General features: G+C 39.3%; 1 protein-coding gene and 1 long non-coding RNA gene across 17 annotated transcripts in view; one reads left to right on the plus strand and one right to left on the minus strand.

Annotated features, from left to right (window-relative positions):
• The window catches only part of LOC130273874 (uncharacterized), a 119330-nt gene extending 105223 nt beyond the window's left edge, over window positions 1-14107 (minus strand). For 4 of the 8 annotated variants that reach the window (XR_008844167.1, XR_008844165.1, XR_008844159.1 and 1 more), the window contains exons 1-3: window positions 11284-12291; window positions 7089-7238; window positions 4776-4870 (exon numbers count right to left, since the gene is read on the minus strand). This is a non-coding gene — a long non-coding RNA (uncharacterized LOC130273874). Of the gene's footprint in view, window positions 1-4775; window positions 4871-7088; window positions 7239-11283; window positions 12292-13677; window positions 13844-13943 lie in introns of those variants that run through there. The other 4 variants (XR_008844160.1, XR_008844161.1, XR_008844162.1 and 1 more) reach the window with 4 other exon arrangements.
• Window positions 1-20573, plus strand: part of NFIB (nuclear factor I B) — a 427846-nt gene that overhangs the window by 226550 nt on the left and 180723 nt on the right. For 5 of the 9 annotated variants that reach the window (XM_056521279.1, XM_056521247.1, XM_056521296.1 and 2 more), the window contains exon 2: window positions 19619-20150. In XM_056521279.1, coding sequence (XP_056377254.1) covers window positions 19619-20150 — 532 coding nt within the window. Of the gene's footprint in view, window positions 1-13103; window positions 13527-18981; window positions 19304-19325; window positions 19349-19618; window positions 20151-20573 lie in introns of those variants that run through there. The other 4 variants (XM_056521266.1, XM_056521289.1, XM_056521287.1 and 1 more) reach the window with 4 other exon arrangements.

Raw genomic sequence — 20573 nt, forward strand, 5'->3', positions numbered from 1 at the left:
CTGTCCGGGCATGCTGGGAGTTGTAGTTTTGCAACAGCTGGCGGCATGCTGCTTGAGAAACTCTGCTTTTGTCTCTGACACTACTGAGTTAACAGCTTGGGGTCACAAGCTATAGAGCCTGCTCATATATATAACATTCCAAATATGTGCTGCACGTATGCTTTCCTTTCTATCCAGAAAAACTCCTACACAGTCCATAGTCACACAGAAAAAAAAAAACCATTGCAAAGCAGATGTTCTTTAAAGAAAAGAAATACTCCAGGCCTGGAGCCCAGTATAAATGAAGGCTCTTTTTATAGATTAGTGGCATCAACATTAAGGACAAGGTAAAAAATGAGTATGGTTTGTATTCCAGTGCAGAGTGCTTGTTGTGAATATCCTGTGGTTATAGAAAACCTCCCACTTATTCCCTGCTTCAGTCAATTACCCCATTCATCTGTGGGACAGGCGCAACCTAAGGGAATGTACTGAGCTTCAGATTTCTAAATGGCCAAGAAATGTATTACACAAGCAGAGTGCTCAGTCAGTAATGACAGTAACTTTATGGCTTCTCCGACTTTAGTTATGTTCATAAGGAGAAAGTAGAACTTTCTATCTTCCTGTAAACAAGCCTGTCCCTGGATACAGAATCATTGAGGGAGCAAGTCAATCATGTTTGGGAGAAACAAAGAAATGTTTTTATTCTCTGCATAAATCACGTTCAAATAGCAGTAACAGAGTAACATAGTTTTTGGAAGGTTGAAAAAAAAGACAAGAGTCCATTGAGTTCAACCTAAAACCCTACTGTGTTGATCCAGAGGAAGACAAAAAAAAAAAAACATGAGACTGATGCAAATTGTCCCGTGGCAATTGGCCGAGTATTGGTAATAGGGAAGATTGTGGGAAGCTCATACAGTCTTGGGTTGCTATAAGCAAAATAATAACTTTTATGAAATACTTAATGCTACTACATGTGTACATATGTGTGATGTGTGCCTATTATGTATATAGCATATATACACAAGTCTGATTTGTATTACTGCTCTGCTAACATTTGGCACCATCACTACTGCTGTATAAAATACGGTGGTCAGGGCTGTTTATGTTAGTTACTACTGGTCTGAGGCTGCACTTCTGTTAGTTGAAATGGAAACGCATATTACTTGTGCTTTGTCCATGTCCAGCCTGGTCATATGATCGAATGGGAATTTAAAGGGTACCTTTCATCAAAAAAACATTTGATATATTATAGATTAATGTATGCAGAATAACTTTTCAATTGTATGTTATTAAAAAATATGCTTCTATTTAATTTTCCACTTCCAATGACCACTAGAGGTCTCCCTACCAGTCCTGGCCACAAGCCCATTTTATAGATTTCAGACTCATGCTGGAGTCCAAAATCTCAGACTGCAGCCGGGACACAGACAAACTCAGCCAGCAGCTCTGAATCTTCTCCTCTCTGTTTACAACCGCATGTGCAGTAAGAAGAAAGATCGGAGCTCAGATAGTAAAATGAATGAGGGCATGCAATAAGGCAGAGTCAGGAGTATACCCCGCTGTGCTATGAGCACAGTGCTGGCTCATGCCTGTGTGAATTACAGGCAGGGAGCAGTGCTGAGATTGTCTGTGTCCTGTGTCTGAGATTTAGGACTCCAGCATGAGTCTGAAATCTATAAAAAAAGGGCTTGCGGCCAGGACTGGTAGGGAGATCTCTAGTGGTCATTTTTCAAAGTGGAAAATTGAATAGAAAGAAGCATATTTTTTAATAACATGCAATTGGAAAGTTATTCTGCATACATTCATCTATAAAATACCAAAAGTTTTTTTGATGAAAGGTACCCTTTAAATCACTTCCCATATCAATGTCCAAATCCAAACAGGACTGAATTGGACCTGTTATGTGTTGCATCTTTGTGAAGATGATAAACAAGGGCAGAGCACAGGAAGAAGATGAAGTCTTCATCATTACAGTACTGCAGCCACAGGCTTTGGGCCTTTAACATAACACACTGGTAACTCAATACAGACATAAGCTATTGAATCTGTTTTCACAATCTATAATGCACACAAAAAGATATTTGGCATATTACTTCTGCTATAGAAAATATTCCCATTTCAATGAAAATGTAGAACGGTTTTAAAGGCTCTTAAACAGGTGCATACAATATTGCTATTGTATGTTCTCTGTAAAGGTTGTTTTATGGCAAGAACTCCGCAATGTGGATTGATAGCTAAATATAAGTGGCACCTAGTCCTCTATAGAACCTTCAGCAGACTCTACGGTTCCTTTCTGTAGTTGAAGAGATGTCATATCAGGTCATGTTTTATATAAAAGGTTTCTTTAATCTAGAAGTGCAGATGGATAACTAAATGTTTTAATCAAGGTAAGTGCTTATTATGCCAGAGACCGAGGCTTCAATGGGACAAGAATGAGCTGTCTATGAGAATTGTTACATATGTCCTTATGAATCAATGTCACCCCACGTTCAGGTTTAGTACACATGGCTATTGTTGCGTTTGTGTGACGTGAATGACACCACAGGAAACCCTGATATCTATTTGGTGAGATGTGCTTCTGCATGCTGCTTCACTTTAAATGATTCATTGGCGCACAGCCTTTTGGTAGAGATAAATATGGATCTGTTTCTGCATTGCTTGCACAGCACAGCCAATAACTGTTTACTTAGTGAAAGTTGTTTAGATTGTTATTAATAAGTGTAGTGATGCCAGATTGTGGGAGCCGCCTCTGCGTGGCCTATAAAGTAACAGATCTTCATCATGCCGCTTTAGGAAATGAATAATGAACTTTCTGATATTAACTCAGAATGTCAAAATGTTGTCCAAAGATGTTCTTTAGCACTTAGGGATTGTTAAACTCTACACAGAATGTACTATGCAAAACTGGTGAGACATCATTTTCTTGTTGCTTTTTGAATCAGTTAAATGTAGACCATTCTTTGTCCTTTTGTAGAGAAGCTTTTACTTCAACAGAGCCTTCATGATAGTGAATGAATGGATGCTTTTACACAGACATTCTGCTTAGCTTAGGTTTCTACTTTATGTCAGGTGCTTATAAGTCTTTTTCTACATAAAGGAGAGCGTTTTCACTATGACATAGGAAGATTGCATCTTGTGCAGTAATGCTAACCACTATTGTTGTCATCCTTGGCACTAGGGGAAGGTGACATTATGTTACAGGTCTTTGCCTTTTACTTGCACTAGTCTTAAAGGGGTACTCCGGCGCTAAGACATCTTATCCCCTATCCAAAGGATAGGGGATAAGATGCCTGATCGCGGGGGTCCTGCCGCTGGGGACCCCCGTGATCTTTCACACGGCACCCCGTTACCATCAGCCCCAGGAGCATGTTCGCTCTGGGTCTTATGACTGGTGATCACGGGGCCGGAGTATTGTGACGTCATGGCTCTGCCCCTCAATTCAAGCCTATGGGAGGGGGCGTGAGGCCCCCTCCCATAGGCTTGCATTGAGGGGGTGGAGTGTGATGTCACACGGGGGCAGAGCCATGACGTCACAATACTCTGGCCCCGTGATCGCCAGTCATCAGACCTGAAGCAAACATGCTCTGGGGGCTGATGGTAACGGGGTGCTGCGTGAAAGATCACAGGGGTCTCCAGCGGCGGGACCCGCGCGATCAGGTATCTTATCCCCTATCCTTTGGATAGGGGATAAGAGGTCTTAGCACCAGAGTACCCCTTTAAATTGATGACTGCTTTGTGCACTGTCACCTTACCAAAGGATAGAAGCTTAGACATTAGCAATAAGAAAATTCTGCTGTATTATTCTGAAATGTCCTAGTATTTAATATCTGTTAATTCCATTGGTCAGAATAATAGGTGGACCTCCTAAGAAAATATATGTGCAGCACTGCACATGAGAAGTACCTATAATAAAGGGTTAATCTCCTAAGTTTATAGAGGGTAGTAAATTTCCCTTTTTTTTTTGTAAATAAATGATGCTCCACACTTAATAGAGATTGTTTTGGTAAGTTAACTACTGTCTGTATTCACAAATCTGCAAAACACACTACTGCCAGTAGGCAACATCATGTGCACTATTGCATATTGCCCCTGTATGAAAGGCCTATTGCATCAACACAAGTGCCTAAAATTTCTACTAGTACCCATTAATGTACGCAGGGCTAGTTTTTGAGGTGAACATTCTTTTCTGGGATTACTACATTTTGACTATCTGGTAATGTATACTTCCTATGCACAATTATTTTGTGTTGTATTTTGATACAACGGTATGGCAGGGGTCTGCAGTTTGTGTGTGTTTTTAGGTTAGTGGTTTGGCAATGCATGGTAGCTATGAGTTAAGAAATGTGTGCGATGAAATGCAATATCAATTGGGAATAAAGAGAAGCTGACACAAAATTCTGAAAGTCTGTAGCTACTCCAACACTGTGCGAGCCCCCCTCCCTCCTACTTGCCTCTCTTTCTCTGTTTTTATTTTTGGCATAGAGACAAGCCCTACCTCCAAAGTCAGAGTTACTCTCTTGGATTGAACTGTACTTTCCCCTCCCCACCCCCCTCTCAGATATGAGAGCTGTGTTTCAGCTCAGTCACTAAATGCCTAGCTGATTTTTTTCAGGCGGTCCTGCAATCAGTTTTATTAACTGCCTCGCCGCCATAGGCTTAAAGAATCTGTTGATCATGAATCAATGCCATTTTGTTCATGTATGGACAGAACACTATTACACATTACAGATTGTCAGACCTCATTTCGTCCTCCAGGAATATTCATTAAATAAACATATATTATATATCGTACTTACCACTGAGTGGGCTCTACTGTATCTTCGCTCATAGTGAGGTAACGACCACTGCGGCCCTTGAGCTGCGGTGATGATCACTATAGTAGAGTGGTGAGCTGGAATGAAGAATCATAGATAAGGGAGAGACATATCCAAAAGCGGATCAAGGGGGTTTACTTGTCTGTTTCCTCCATATTGTAATCATTTTTGTGGGCTCTTTGGTATGTTCACACTGAGGAATTTTCGGCCAAGTACGCCAGGCTAGGTTAGGATTTCTGTCACTATAGGTGGCAAGGTATTCCGCTTGGATTCCGCCAAAAGAACTTGCAAGATTATTCTTTCGGTTGAGGAAATTGCGTATTCTGCACTGTGCAATAGAATCACATTGACATCAGTGGGGTTCTTCTGCACCAATTCTAAGCAGAATTACGCACGGAAATTCTGCTGTGTGAACCTAGCCTTAACCCCTTAAAATGTCCATACCATAAAATGTACAGCAAACCCCCCCAAAAAATGTAAATGAAAACCACAATTTTGCTAATTTTGGAGGGTTTCAATTTCACACTGTACACGTTACGGTAAAAATTACATGTTTTCTTATTCTGTGGGTCAATATGATTAAGATGATGTACTGCTTTCAAAAAATATTAAACTTTTTGTACAAAATTAGTACATTTAAAATTGCCCTATTTTGACCGCCTATAACTTTTTCATTTTTCCGTATATGCGGCGGTATGAGGGCTCATTTTTTCCAACGTGATCTGTACTTTTTATCGATACCACATTTGCAAATATGAAACTTTTAAATCACTTTTTATAATTTTTTTTTATAAAATGTGACAAAAAAAGCAGCAATTTTGGAATTAGGGCATAGCACAGATTAGTGTCTGCTCAATCTCAGACCAGAGCAGAAGACTCCTGGAGATGGCCGGAGGCAGGTGAGTGGACCTCCGGCTGCCACTTTAGATGATCGGATCTCTACGGCAGCACTGCAGATGCCGTGATCTGTATTGATCATGGCATCTGAGGAGTAAATGGCGGACATCAGCTCGATTGCTGATGTGCGCCATTACTGGTGGGTCCCCAGCTGCTGCCTTCCAGCGAGGCGTAGCTATAGAGGTAGCAGAGGTAGCAGTCGTACTGGGGCCCTGGTGCCTAAGGGGCCCCAAAGCACATCTGCCCCATAAGAGACCAGTAATATATTTGGCATATTGGGCCCTGTTGCAGATTTTGCATTGGGGCCCAGAAGCTACAAGCTACGCCTCTGCCTTCCAGTACTTATCAGCTGCTGTATACTACAGAGGAAATTCTTTTCTTTTTGAATTTCTTTTCTGTCTGACCACAGTGCTCTCTCCTGACACCTCTGTCCATGTCAGGAACTGTCCGGAGCAGGAGAGGTTTGCTATGGGGATTTGCTCCTACTCTGGACAGTTCCTGACATGGACAAAGGCGTCAGCAGAAAGCACTGTGGACAGACAGACAAAAAATAAAAGAACTTCCTGTGGCACATACAAGTACTGGAAGGATTACGATTTTTAAATAGAAGTAATTTACAAATCTGTTTAACTTTCTGGCACCAGTTGAGAAATTTTTTTTTTATGTTTTCCACCGGATTACACCTTTAAGGTGTCATACTATAGTGGAAGTAGCGTAATTTTTCACCCCCTCCCCCAGAGAACCAATGAGGCTTCGGATAACTAAGGTTGTCATGGAAAAAAAGATAAACCTGATTCTTGATATAAACTGAATTCTGTGTATGCCCAATTGTTTTGATTTATCCTATAGTTGTAATATATTGGATTTTAGGCTTTTAGTTAGGCTAGATTCCCTTGAATCTTATTATTTTAGGCAAGAAAGTATATATCTGGTTGCCTATCAATTTTTGTTTCATCTCTGTTGTTTGCCTGAGTTTGCATTTATTCTTTGGTGCTATGCTGATTCTGGATTTTACTGAATAAACTATTGTCTTTACACTTGCCGTAAATGCTGTATAAAAGTGTAATTCTACCTATTATTTTAATGACCTTGGCATATAAAGCAGTTCATAGAGACGTGTAGCATACCTGCATTTTAGCATTGAACTTTGTAAGGCCATTTCCAGTGCATATTGGAGTGCAATGACTGGGTTAATGGAGGAATGCAGAAAAATCCAAGCTGCCTTGTCCCTATATAAACTGTGTATGAAAGGCACAAGAGAATTACAGCAGCTGGCTGATTTTGTTCTCAGTCCCACCCCACTCTACTTAATCCACTGGGCCTAGTCTGAACGCTCCTTAATGAGGACAGCGCTGAGGTTAAAAGTCACAGTTTCACGGTCGACTTGGCATGACTTACCTTTTCCTGACTGATTTGAATTTCTTCGGAGTTACAGTCACTCTCTAATCAGGAGGTGGAACTGCGGACACGAGCAGCCAATGGTCCCAAACAAGCATGCACTTAGATTCTGCATTTTGACCATCAGTTCACACCAGCTGGTACACAGTTCTGGAAAGGGAAATTTGTGTGTTTTCAGTCACCCAGGCTAGCATTCTTTTTTCGGATTCTTTTATATATTTACAGCATGGCTACCCTAGAGTTCCTGACAGCACATTACAGGCACAGTCTAGACCTAGCAAGCAGAATTTGTGTCTCAATCAGCTTTTGTGACTTCTCTTTCTACTGCCAATACCAATATATTTTGGAGGCCTTAGCTAAGGGCATGAAAAACCAGAACACTTTTGGGGAGATTAAAAGGGTACTCCAGTGGAAAACAATTTATTTTAAATCAACTGGTGCCAGAAAGTTCAACAGATTTGTAAAATCTTAATCCTTCCAGTAATTATCAGCTGCTGTTTACTACAGAGGAAGTTCTTTTCTTTTTGAATTTCTTTTCTGTCTGACCACAGTGCTCTCTGCTGACACCTCTGTCCATGTCAGGAACTGTCCGGAGAAGGAGAGGTTTGCTATGGGGATTTGTTCCTGCTTGGGACAGTTCCTGACATGGACAGAGGTGTCAGCAGAGAGCACTGTGGTCAGGCAGAAAATAAATTCAAAAAGAAAAGAACTTTTAGAATTTATCAGCAGCTGATCAGTACTGGAAAGATTAAGATTTTTTAATAGAAGGAATTTACAAATCTGTATAACTTTCCGGAGCCAGTTGATATATATTAAAAAAGTTTTGGCCTAGAATACCCCTTTAAAGATAACATCTGGCAGTATCACTTGTAAATGCATGAGAAGCCACAATATACAATGTGTGAAGGAAGCCTTAGGCTATGTTCACACGGCGGAATTTCTACAAAGCTTGCTGAACAGAATTACACTATTGCCTTCAGTGGGATTCTGACACAGAATTCCGCAAAATATAAGACCGGTCTTATATTTTTGCAGAATGTGGAATTTCATTGGCGGAATGTCTGCCACGGAAAGTCCGCTGTGGGAATGGGACTATGGAATCCTATTGAAACCATTGGGCAGTACATTTTGGCGGGATTTCCGCTGTTATTCCACACGGACATTCCATTATGTAAACATAGCCTTGGGTTGTTTTCACACAAGTCAGATACACTGCGGATTTCTATGTGAGACTGAGATATTTTAAGAAATGGAAAAAAATCCACAGAGAAACCCAGATTTACAACGAGGGTTTTGTGCGAAAGCGCACTGAATGCCATCTACTGGTAAGTGTGGTTTTGTCATTTGAGATTTATCACCCTCTGCTTTGTTAAATAGTACATTTTGTGGAAACAAACAAGCAAAGGCACAATCCTCTATAGAAATGTGACTTGCTTTTTGACAATCTCATGGCGCAAAAAGCACTGGAAAAGGCACAAATAGTGAATCTGTTTGGAAATTGGCTTTCGGTGTGCATGTTAAAGCTGCGGTGGCACATTTACTAAAGATATTTTGCACCTTTTATTACTGTGTTGGTTCTTATTGACACAAGGGGGGAGATTTATCAAAACCTGTGCATAGGAAAAGTTGCCCATAGCAATCAATCAGATCGCTTCTTTCATTTTTAAAAGAGTTATCCAGGAAAATACTTTTTTATATATATCAACTGGCTCCAGAAAGTTAAACAGATTTGTAAATTACTTCTATTCAAAAATCTTAATCCTTTCAGTACTTATGAGCTTCTGAAGTTAAGGTTGTTCTTTTCTGTCTAATTGCTCTCTGATGACACGTGTCTCGGGAAACGCCCAGTTTAGAAGAGGTTTGCTATGGGGATTTGCTTCTAAACTGGACAGTTCCCGAGACACGTGTCATCAGAGAGCACTTAGACAGAAAAGAACAACCTTAACTTCAGAAGCTCATAAGTACTGAAAGGATTAAGAGTTTTTAATTGAAGTAATTTACTAATCTGTTTAACTTTCTGGAGCCAGTTGATATATATATATATATATATATATATATATATATATGTGGATATATATATATATATATATATATATATATATATAAAAAAAAGTTTTTCCCTGGATAACCCCTTTAACAAGGCCTTTGCAAAATGAAATAAGAAATTTGATTGGTTGCTATGGGCAACTTTTCCTTTGACACAGGTTTTGATAAATCTCCCCCAATGTGTTTCTGACTTATTTCTTAACCCATTTGTCATCAATATGCAACATCCTTAAAGGTTGTCCGAAAAACACACATGGGGTTTGCCCATAGAAACATGTCATATTTAAGATGGATCTTGCTGAAGTTCATAAATCTTGCATTACAAAACCATACTTGCCTATAGATGGCATTCAGTGTACTATCGCACAAAACTTTATGGGGGAGATTAATCAAAGCTTGTGCAGTCAGTTCCCAATAGTAAGTAAAAAAAAATGATTACAGTATTAGAAACCGCATTACAACCTGATGGCTTTGTTTTATAATTAGTATTTAACCCAATAAAAATCTTCAGTGGCAAATCTGCAATGGAATCCCTACATTCTGGGGCAGATTTACTTGGAAATGTGGAAATCTGCATTTCTGATACGAGACATACTAAGAGCATTCCATGGGAATATGTGTCTTATACCAGGTTGAACCACTGGATGTCAGCATGAAATGACCTGATGACTGGCACCAAGCATGTTCTCTGTGTATAGAGGCCAACAGAACTGGTGACTATAAATTATTATTAGGGTGCATTTACACACACAGGATCCTCTGCAGATTTACAGTTATAAAATCTGGAGTTATGGATTTTGCAATGCAATTTTTATATATTTTTGATTGCCTTGTAAAATCTGCAAATCCGCAGCTGATCTGATGTGTGTGAATACACCATAAGGGTATGTTCCTACCTGGCGTATACGCAGCGTATTTCATGCTGTGCAAAATACGCTGTGTATCCCTCGCTCACTGTACAAGGCTTTCCGGCGACAGCCCTATGTGCGCAGTGAGTTTTGGAGGTGGGGCCGCGTGTCGGCGTGACTGTGACACACAGCTCCGCCTCCAAAACTCACTGCACACATAGGGCTGCCGCCGGAAAGCCTTGTGTGTACGGTGAGCGAGGGATACACGGCATACTTCCCGCTGCTGCAGATTTTGCGCAGCATGAAATACGCTGCATATACGTCAGGTGGGAACATACCCTTTAGGGACGTTCACACGGGCGGATTTATTTGCGGGTTTCCCGTTGTGTATTTGAAAGGGGGTGGGCTCTTCTCGGCTGTCCGCAGTAGATTTTGCGACGGATTTTCCACAGCGGAAAATCTGCTGCAGACAACCGAAAAGAGCCCGCCCCCTTTCAAATACACAGCGGGAAACCCACAAATAAATCCGCCCGTGTGAACGTACCCTAAGGCTAAATTCACATGCATTAGATTTGTGGCAGAAAATGATTGAACTGTCCCATTCATTACAATGGTGCTTGCATAAAGGCATGTGCCTGAATCCAAACAATTCCTTTCAGATCAATGGAACTGGTTTTCAGAAATGTCAGCAACAAATCTGCCTTGTATGAGTATACCCTATGACTAGGGCTACATAATGACTATGTCATCACACAAGTCGCATGGCCGGAGATCACACTGTGTTGCTTCCCATCTTGTAGCTGAGGAAAGTGAATGTCGTCTCATTGTGGCACATAAGTTACCATGACCCAACTTTTGTCATTGTGTCCCTCAATGTGAGCACATCTACATTCCTCAGCTGCGGTGCAGGTATTGTGACAGCGAGATCTTTGGTTGTGCATAGCCCTACTTTTAGGCCACATTCCCAAATGCTGGTGAACACATGTGCCCGCATGTAATCACCAATGTCCACGTGCTGTTGCTTATAACCCTAGCAAGACTGCACAGCCATCGGTGAACACATTGGGGGCGTGGTTTTGACCACGTGTTCAATGACATGTGGGATAGTGGCCTTAGTTAGGCCTATGTACTATTCCCTGAACCAGTATGACATATACAGTTGTTAGCCCCAATTGCCTCTATGGATGCCCACCAAAAACCTGGATGCATGCCAGACTATCTACAGTATAGGACTAGTATGAGTTTGCATGTTTGTAAATGGGCATAAGCTGGCAGAGTTTTGCTGAGGATACTGTTCTCACCTTTGAGGTCCTGGTCTGGTCCCTTCTTGCCTCAGCATCTTTAGGGGATGCGCTGATACATTTTGTCTTTGTGAGGGTATTGTGCTGGTGTGGACATATTGATTAATGAATAAACATATAGGGGGAGATTTTTCAAAAATTATTCAAAGTTAAAGTTGACCAGTTGCCCATAGCAGCCAATCAGATTGTTTCTTTTTTTTTTAAAGGCCTCTGTTTGGCTGCTACAGACAACCGGTCAACTATTCCTATTTTGAGAACTCTCCCCATAAAGGGTAGATATGTATATCAGTTTTTGTAAAAGCCTCACCAGTGGTTATCCAGTATTGCTGCATTCACAAGTGTAGATTTGTGGGATGTAGCAGCCGAGAAGCTAAGTAAGTTAGTGTGTTATCATTGCCGGCAGAATGGATCTCTTGTAGGATCAGGCTACATATACAGCTCACACTGATATTCCTACAATTCCATGCAATTTCTAGTCGCCATTTTAGCTTTAGGATTAGGGCACGTGCACACCCCGGATTACAGCTCCACAAAGCCGTAATGGGGCTCCTGTGGTGCATGAGCCCTCCACTGTACTTCCATATGTCTCCAATTTCTCATAGAGGTTTTTTTTATGGCTTTTGTACATATTGCTGCATATTGTGTGGAGCTTGGTATTTATGGATGCTTACAATATGAATGATGAAGGGTGCTGGAAATAGTGAGCTCTGTTCTTAGTATTACACTTGGGAATTCTAGATAAGGTGTTGTCTCTTGTTACTGGAGGGTGAGAACCAATTGTCAGTCCTATAAGAGATGGCAAAGCCAGCCATGCCCCCTTCTGTTCTGGCATGTGGCGTTGTACAGTAGTGCCAAGAAGGGGCCCTACATTTATAGAGCTGCAGGTTATAATCTTGTGATTTACGTAGAGATGAAAGAAATGTGATAAAGGAGTTCACGTCACACCTATAGACTAAAGCCATAACTGGCACAGCTCCACCATATCTTAGGTTACTCTCCTGTGTTGGCATCCTGGTAGTGTCTGAACATTATTGTCTATAGGAAGAAGTGGATTCTGCCTATGGCTTGTATAGGATGTTGGACCTGACAGGGATGTTGTAGGGAAAGGGTTTAATGGCGGGAAAAATTACTTCACCTTCCTGCGCCATTAACCCTTTTACGCCACCAGTGAGGACAGGACTACTTTGGTATGGAATGTGTGGTTTTAAATAAGGAAAATACACCCCAGAAATGCCACCTCTAAAGTGGGTGTAAAATGTGGTTGAGGGGGTACAATACCACAAGTAGCCTAGGAGCTCATCTCCCTGGCACTAATGGCGGAGGGTAAAGTTCAGGGTAGTTCTACCTGTTTCCCCCGTAGTTTTAGGAGGTACCCAAAGAGTTAAGAAGCCAGCTCCAGCCACACCCGGCTCCCCTCACCCCAGATAACCGCAGAGAGGGAGGACACGGGGGCGGGGGAGCGAGAGGTGAGGCGCAGGGCGGATATAAGGCGGCCTCCTCCTGCCACCGCCACTCACTGTGTACTGTGAAAGTCCGCTCCGTGTGTGAACTGCGCCTGGCACATGGAGAACGCATGTGCCCCCTGTGCCAGGTGCAGCTCCAGCTCTTGTGCAGTGTTCCTAATGTGTAATGCACCATCCCAAGTGTAGTAAAGTCCGTCTATATGTGTGTGCTGTGTGTACATGTGTGTGTGCCAGCTCAGAACGAGCCGAGAAATGAGAGGAGCCGGGCAGCAGCCGTCCTCCCCCTCCCCGGTTTAACCCCTCCTCTCCCGCCAGGGCGCCGGTACCCTGCGAGTAGTGGGCATGTGAGGGGGCGGGGGGGGGACGCGGCACACGGCGCTCAGGGGGAGGAGTGTGTCTCCTTCATGATGGTGTCATTAAATAATAATAATAATAAAAAAATGCCAAATCCTTAAGTCTCCTCTGGAAAGCTGAAGCGGTGCAGAGGGTGTAACCGGTGCGGGAGCGGAAGAGAGGGAGTGCAGCGCGGAGAGAGAGCGCCAGTGTGTGCGGGACATGCCATAGTATCCATACAGCGGGCACCGCGCCTTGTGCCAGCAGCAGCAGCAGCAACTCGGGGCGGCCAGCAGTGCCAGGAGCGGAGCTCTGCCCGGACACCTCCCCTGTCATTCTGCTGCCGGACACGGTGTGCCATGAATAGGTGAAGGCTCTCCCCGCGGATACTGCTCTGGGGACCGGACGCGCCAAGCCATGATGTATTCTCCTATCTGCCTAACTCAGGTACCGGCAGCTTCTTGTCTCTATGGGGCTACAGCAGGTGAGGGAGAGGGCACTCCGCGCTCCCATATGGAAGCGGCCGGCCCGTCCCGTCACTTCTAGCGGCACTCCAGCACTGCTCTCGTATCATGGCTGGATGGCAGTTATTCCTTACCGCTAATTCCTCTCTATCGCCATTTCTCATGTGCATGCCCAAGTTTTAGTTGTAAAGATGAAAGTTCGCGCCCCCCCCTCTAGCCCTTCACATGGTAGGGGTCCGCCTGTAGTTTTTGCGTTCGGGGGGGAATGGTCCATTTACTTCGTAGGGTGATCGCTCCGGCTATCCAGCGTGCTGTACAAAGTGGAGGCGCTAATCGGAAACTTTCCGTGCCGCGCTGCTGGCATGGATGGGCAATGCCTGCGATCTATGAATACTCTTACCTCTACCAATATAACTAGACCTGGGCACTAAAGCGATCTGCATCGCACCTGTGCTGCATAGTGTGGACACACTCCTATTCTCTCCTGTCACTCATCGCTTGTCATTCTCTGTCCTGTGTGCACATGGCTCTGTATACTAGGGGGCATGTCATGGCAGCGGTGGGGTTAATACTATTCTGAGAGTTACCAATGTTATAGATCATCGTATAGGAGCAATTATATATATATATATATATATATATATATATATATATATATATATATGTGTATATATATATATATATATATATATACATATATATATATATATATATATGTATATATATTACATTTTCATCATGCAGTTATCCACCGATCTGTGTAATATCTATCATTTATATATCTATATAGTATCTACTGTAATCATTTGTTATACTCTCCATAGGATGTAATAGAAATTTTATGTGTTATATAATCTACTACTGTTATTATTTATATATCTATATAGTATCTACTGTAATCATTTGTTATACTCTCCATAGGATGTAATAGAAATTTTATGTGTTATATAATCTACTATTGTTATTATTTATATATCTATATAGTATCTACTGTAATCATTTGTTATAATCTCCTTTATAGGATTTAATAGGAATTGTATGTGTTATATAATCTACTACTGTTATTTATATATCTATACAGTATCTACTGTAATCATTTGTTATAATCTCCTTTATAGGATGTAATAGGAATTGTATGTGTTATATAATCTACTACTGTTATTATTTATATATCTATATAGTATCTACTGTAATCATTTGTTATACTCTCCATAGGATGTAATAGAAATTTTATGTGTTATATAATCTACTACTGTTATTATTTATTGGCCTCCTGTATGTCCCATAATGTACCCATTACCTAGAATTGGTATAAAAGAGCTTTAACTAAATGCTTTTTGTTGGCTAAAGCTAAAGGACACAAAAGTAATTTTTTTCTTTTATTATTGCATAAAATATATTAAAATTATATGTAATATGATTCTGTAGATAATTTGAGAAATATAGGAATAGATGACATAGGCCAAATGCAGCTTCCAAAAATCCAATGTAAATATAAAAACTTTTTGGGAATGTCATTTTCTAATACCTGTCAAACTATAGGACAAGTACAACGTGCTAAGACGCTCCGATTCCCGAGCTGTGAATGGAGATGAAGACAATGATAAGGTTTTTTTTTTTTTGTTTTTTTTTTGTTCCAATCATTGGATGCAGTCCTGTAGTTTTTTTTTGGCTGACACCTTTTTTTTTTACTGTTTATATTTTGTTTGGCGTGTAAGTTGGAGTGACTAGATGGATTTTTATTAAGGGCGAGTGTAGGTTGCGGTCATAGGCGAAAGTTATCTGGGGACATTTACACCTGAGCGCACTTACAGCTCCTTTTATATCTTTTATTTTTTATTTTCTTATTCTGCTTTTTATGTGGCTGGATGAATAAATAAATAAATAAATACTTTACATTTATATATTTATATATTCATAAAGTCAAAATATCATTTCATGAATGTAGTTTCTATTTTTTAAATGATACTTAAATTGAAACTAATAATTTATATATAACAAACATAAAATATATCAATATTTACAGCTAAGTTTATGTTTTCATTTATTAGAGATTGATATAGATTGCATAGTAAATAACATTATAATGTATATTACAAATTGCCCATAAGGCTTTCCTTTTTTTTAACTTTCGATCTTCTTACTGGCCCTTACATTAAATTATGTTTGTGTTCATTTTTTCTTTTTTTTAACGTGAATTTTTTTTATTAATTTAACAAATACCTCAAACTATATCTGGCATGATATAGATTGTTGTATTATACGGTTGTACCTGTCTGAAGTGTCTTGCAACTTTTCATAGTTTTTATTTGATTCACTTAATCTGTAAAAATATATCTTATATTTTAAATGGGACAACGTACAGAATTCTGTCACAGAAGTGTGCCAGCTTTTTAGATTTCTAGTGATTGCTGTGCCAACGTGACATTAATAAAATCCGTCTGAGTTGGACTATTGGCGCTTGCTTTTGAGTTTTGTCAGCACTTCGCATAGTGTAACAGTTTTTTTTTACTTTTTTATGCTCTTGATGTTTACAGTAAGTACATCAGAACCTGTCATTGCCCTACAATGTAAATCACAACTTTTGGCAATTTTAAATAATATATTCATAAAAATGCCAAAATTTAAAGGCACGCCAGTGTATATGGGAAAATGGATGAGTTTTTTTTAATGTTCTAAATAGAGACAAAGTTGTCGTTTAATTCACATGACCTTGTTATTGCTAAATAACAAGGTGTTGCCTTTTTACATATTGCAGAAGGCTATGTAAACTTTTATTTAAGTTCTCCATTTAGAATAAGTCTTATGAGGTCCATTTTCTGGGCGAGCAGTACTTCTCAAAATGATCTGCATGTAGAAAGAATGGGATAAAAATGCATGTGTTTAGTTGTATTTAAGCAGCTTTACCATATTTTGTATATTCATATTATTTCTTCCTGGACAATTTTGTCACATTATGATATGATTTAGGCTTATCTGTCATCTATCTATCTATCTATCTATCTATCTATCTATCTCCTGTCATATCTATCTATCTATCTATCTATTTATCTATCTATCTCATATCTATCTATCTACTTATCTATCTATCTATTTATCTATCTATATCTATCTATCTCATATCTATCTATCTATCTATCTATCTATCTATCTATCTATCTATCGCCCATATCTATCTATCTCTCATATCTATCTATCTCTCAAATCTATCTATCTCATATCTATCTATCTATCTATCATCTATCTATCTAGCTCATATCTATCTATCTATCTATCTCATATCTATCTATCTATCTATCTATCTATCTATCTATATCTATCTATCTATCTATCTATCTATTGAAAGAGTTACATCTAGGTTACTTTAACTTTTTAGGAAGGTAACACAGTCCAGGCCCATTCCTGCAGCAATGTATTGTTCATGTACAAATATATGTGTATTCTTCTAAATATTTATTATCTTTGCAATCATTTTTAAGAAGTATTGACTTCTTCTAGCAGATATCGTTCACCATTATTACCTGTACTTTAGAAGCTTTGATACTGACATTAAGCAGGTTGTGAAAGAAAAGAATAGATTTTTGATTTGTCTCTTTGTTATATACTTTACAGGTAAGATATGCAGCTTTCTTGCTATTGCCAAAACTCTTGAGGCTTAAATTAAAATAAGTAAATAGAAAAATGTAATAAAAAAAAAAGGACAACTTAAAAAAAACGCAAAAAAAATAAACAAATATATATATATATATATATATATATATATATATATATATATATGTACATAGCATAATAATATGTCAAATAATTTGTAGTATTTCTACATGCCTTTTGATCCTATATAATATATATTTTTTGGGGGTGGGGTGGGGGGTAATCATTTTGACAATTAATTTGGTAGGGGTTTTCATTTTATCTGCCACAAAAGCTTATTTTTTTTTGAATTTGCCATAGGTATTTTAGATAAAAAGCTAAATACTTAGTATAAAAGGCTGAAAGGCTGAGTTGGGAGGTAGGGCAGCCATACCGTGGGCAGCAGGCTGCTCGCTAACACTGCTGCCTTCCCACACAAAGAACAGATTGTATTTTAATTCCTTCTCTGGCCTAGTCAGGAATAAAATGATAATAATGATATCATTAGAGCTGTTCTAGGAGAGCTGATAGGTTGGGAGCTTCCCCTATGCAATAAAATATATATATATATATATATATATATATATATATATATATATATACACACACATAGATCTAGGTGTCTGTGAGGGTGTCTCCATAAGTTCTAAGGCCACACACAGTTTGCAGTCACCAGAGAGTTTTAAATAAATAAATTGAATTATTAGGTTCACAATAACAGAATTAACTGTACAAACACAAAATATTTTTGTTTAGTTTGTACATAAGAATAATGTCATTAAGTTGTTTTTCCTCAGATGTGATGGTCTAGTTTAGACATTCATTTATACAATTCAAATATATGTCTTTCTGCAACTTCATTAAATACATTTATGAAAGATACTTTTCATCTCAGATATATTGGTTGTGTTATATAAAACGTACAACATATACTAATATCACAGTCCCCATGTGCTTGCTGTATGGGTATTTTCATTGGTTGCAAAGTTTGAAACTTTTCTTTTGCCATTGATTGACTGGTTCACCAAGCTTACAATATGCTGTGAGTTCCAAACATGAGGATGGTAGAAATTTGTTTAAAAAAAAAGTTAAGTGCATGGTTTGCACAAATTCCTTGCTTGTCCAGTGATGCCCTCATAATGTCTCAGCACGCAGAGGCTCGGTGAATGCCAGCCAGCTGCATGCCAAGTTGCCGTTTTATATTGTCTACTTGTGATAGATTTAGAACTGATTCAGTTGTGGGGGGAGGCAGAAATCCTCTTAAACAATGCTGTTGTGGCTTATCACCGTGTATAGATATAAGGAACAGAGTGCTAAACAGGTCTATATTCAGTAAGACTCTGGCACTATTCCCTGCTACGAGTTTACGTTGTTGTGTGTGCATATATGTACATGTAAACTTGCTAGAGATCCATTTAGTGCCAGTCTTTGGATCAATGTCATGTACATACACTTATGACTTTTATACTGTTGGCAAAGTTTTTTGCATGCAGTAGAGTTCAACTGAAACAGTATTTGCAAATATATTCCCTGCACACTACGCTTTGCTACTTATGATGAATACATCTCTATAATTCTATCCCATAGGGTCCAAGGAGTCATATTAAATTACCAATTACCTTGGGTGCTCATTGAGAGATCACTTTTGTTAATTCACTTTTATTAAACAGTCAACATATTTTGTAGTTTTCTAAATTAAAAATAGTCCAAAAGTTGTAAATGTAGCAATATATTATCATAACTTTAAAATAAACAAGCAGTGTGCCTTAAATCTACCTTGAGACATGGCTGTTTAACTTCCAGTAGTGCCACAACTCCCACCTTTGGTAGCTTTGCCATTGGAATGGAGTGATAGTAGTGCAGCAATGCCTGTCTCCCCAGATAAGAAAATGGATCAACTTTAATAGCGCATGCTCGCTATGCCAATAGCTGTCTCTTGCTGAGAGCATGCTCTGAACGCGGGAATTGAGTGGTACTGCACAGAGCTTGTAGCTTTGCTTTGTTTCCCTGTGCCATCGAGAGGAGAAATGAACTGTGGCATCTGCTGTTGCCTCCTGAACATTTAGCTTTCCTTTTTTAACTATATAGTGTTCTTTTTGGGGGAACAAAACGATACAGGCATAGAAAATGGTACTGCTTGATGTCAGCACAATAATGGAAAGAAAAGCCTTAAATGTTAGGATGAATGTGTTTCTCGTCTCTTATAAAATGCATATGTTGTACAAGTCATAAATTACTAAGTAAAGTAACGTAGTTTACCGAGGATCTGTTTTATATGAACCTGTGTTTACCACCATGTTCATAGAAAAAAAAATGTTTATAGGTTCTTCTGTACATACGGGCATATTTTTGGTGTACGATAATTTAAAAAATATATTTTGTCATGTTAAAATAATTTTGTTTCAATTTGTCTGGTCTAATTTTCCATTACTTAATTTTTTTCAGGATGAGTTCCATCCATTCATTGAGGCTCTTCTTCCACATGTCCGTGCAATTGCCTATACATGGTTCAATCTCCAAGCCCGTAAGCGCAAGTACTTCAAAAAACACGAAAAGCGAATGTCGAAAGATGAGGAGAGAGCAGTCAAGGATGAGTTGTTGAGCGAAAAGCCAGAAATCAAGCAGAAATGGGCGTCCAGGCTTCTAGCCAAGCTGCGCAAAGATATCCGCCAGGAGTACCGGGAGGATTTTGTGCTCACCGTGACAGGGAAGAAGCACCCCTGCTGTGTGCTATCAAACCCAGATCAGAAGGGCAAGATCCGGAGGATTGATTGCCTGCGGCAGGCCGACAAGGTCTGGCGTCTGGATCTGGTCATGGTCATCCTCTTCAAAGGCATCCCCCTGGAAAGTACGGATGGAGAAAGGCTAGTCAAATCACCACACTGCACCAACCCAGCACTTTGCGTCCAGCCACACCATATAACTGTATCGGTCAAGGAGCTTGACTTGTTCTTGGCGTATTACGTACAGGACCAAGGTAAGCTCTTTTTTCCCAACTATCTGATCCTTTTGACAATGTCAAAGGTCACAGTGTATTTTTAGTATGATTTTTTAAATATGATTTATCTTTTTACTGTCATTGTCCCACGTGCCATTTTTGATGGCATTAATAGTACAGTGGCATACAGCACATGAATTCTGAAATACTAATGATCATAACTTATTTAGATCACTTGCAGATCACGTAGATAAGTACGTTCATCAAGTATATCATCAAGTGTGTTGTCACATATTTATATATATATATATATATATAAAAAAAAATATATATATATATATATATATATATATATAATTTTTTTATTTATTTTTTCCCCACAAACCTTTACATTTATTTTGAATGTTTATACTCTAGTCTGGCCTATGAGTATAAAATGAAAACTGTGCATATAAGTTGTAA

The sequence above is a fragment of the Hyla sarda genome, chromosome 1, assembly GCF_029499605.1.
Source record: "Hyla sarda isolate aHylSar1 chromosome 1, aHylSar1.hap1, whole genome shotgun sequence".
Classification (NCBI taxonomy): Eukaryota; Metazoa; Chordata; class Amphibia; order Anura; family Hylidae; genus Hyla; species Hyla sarda.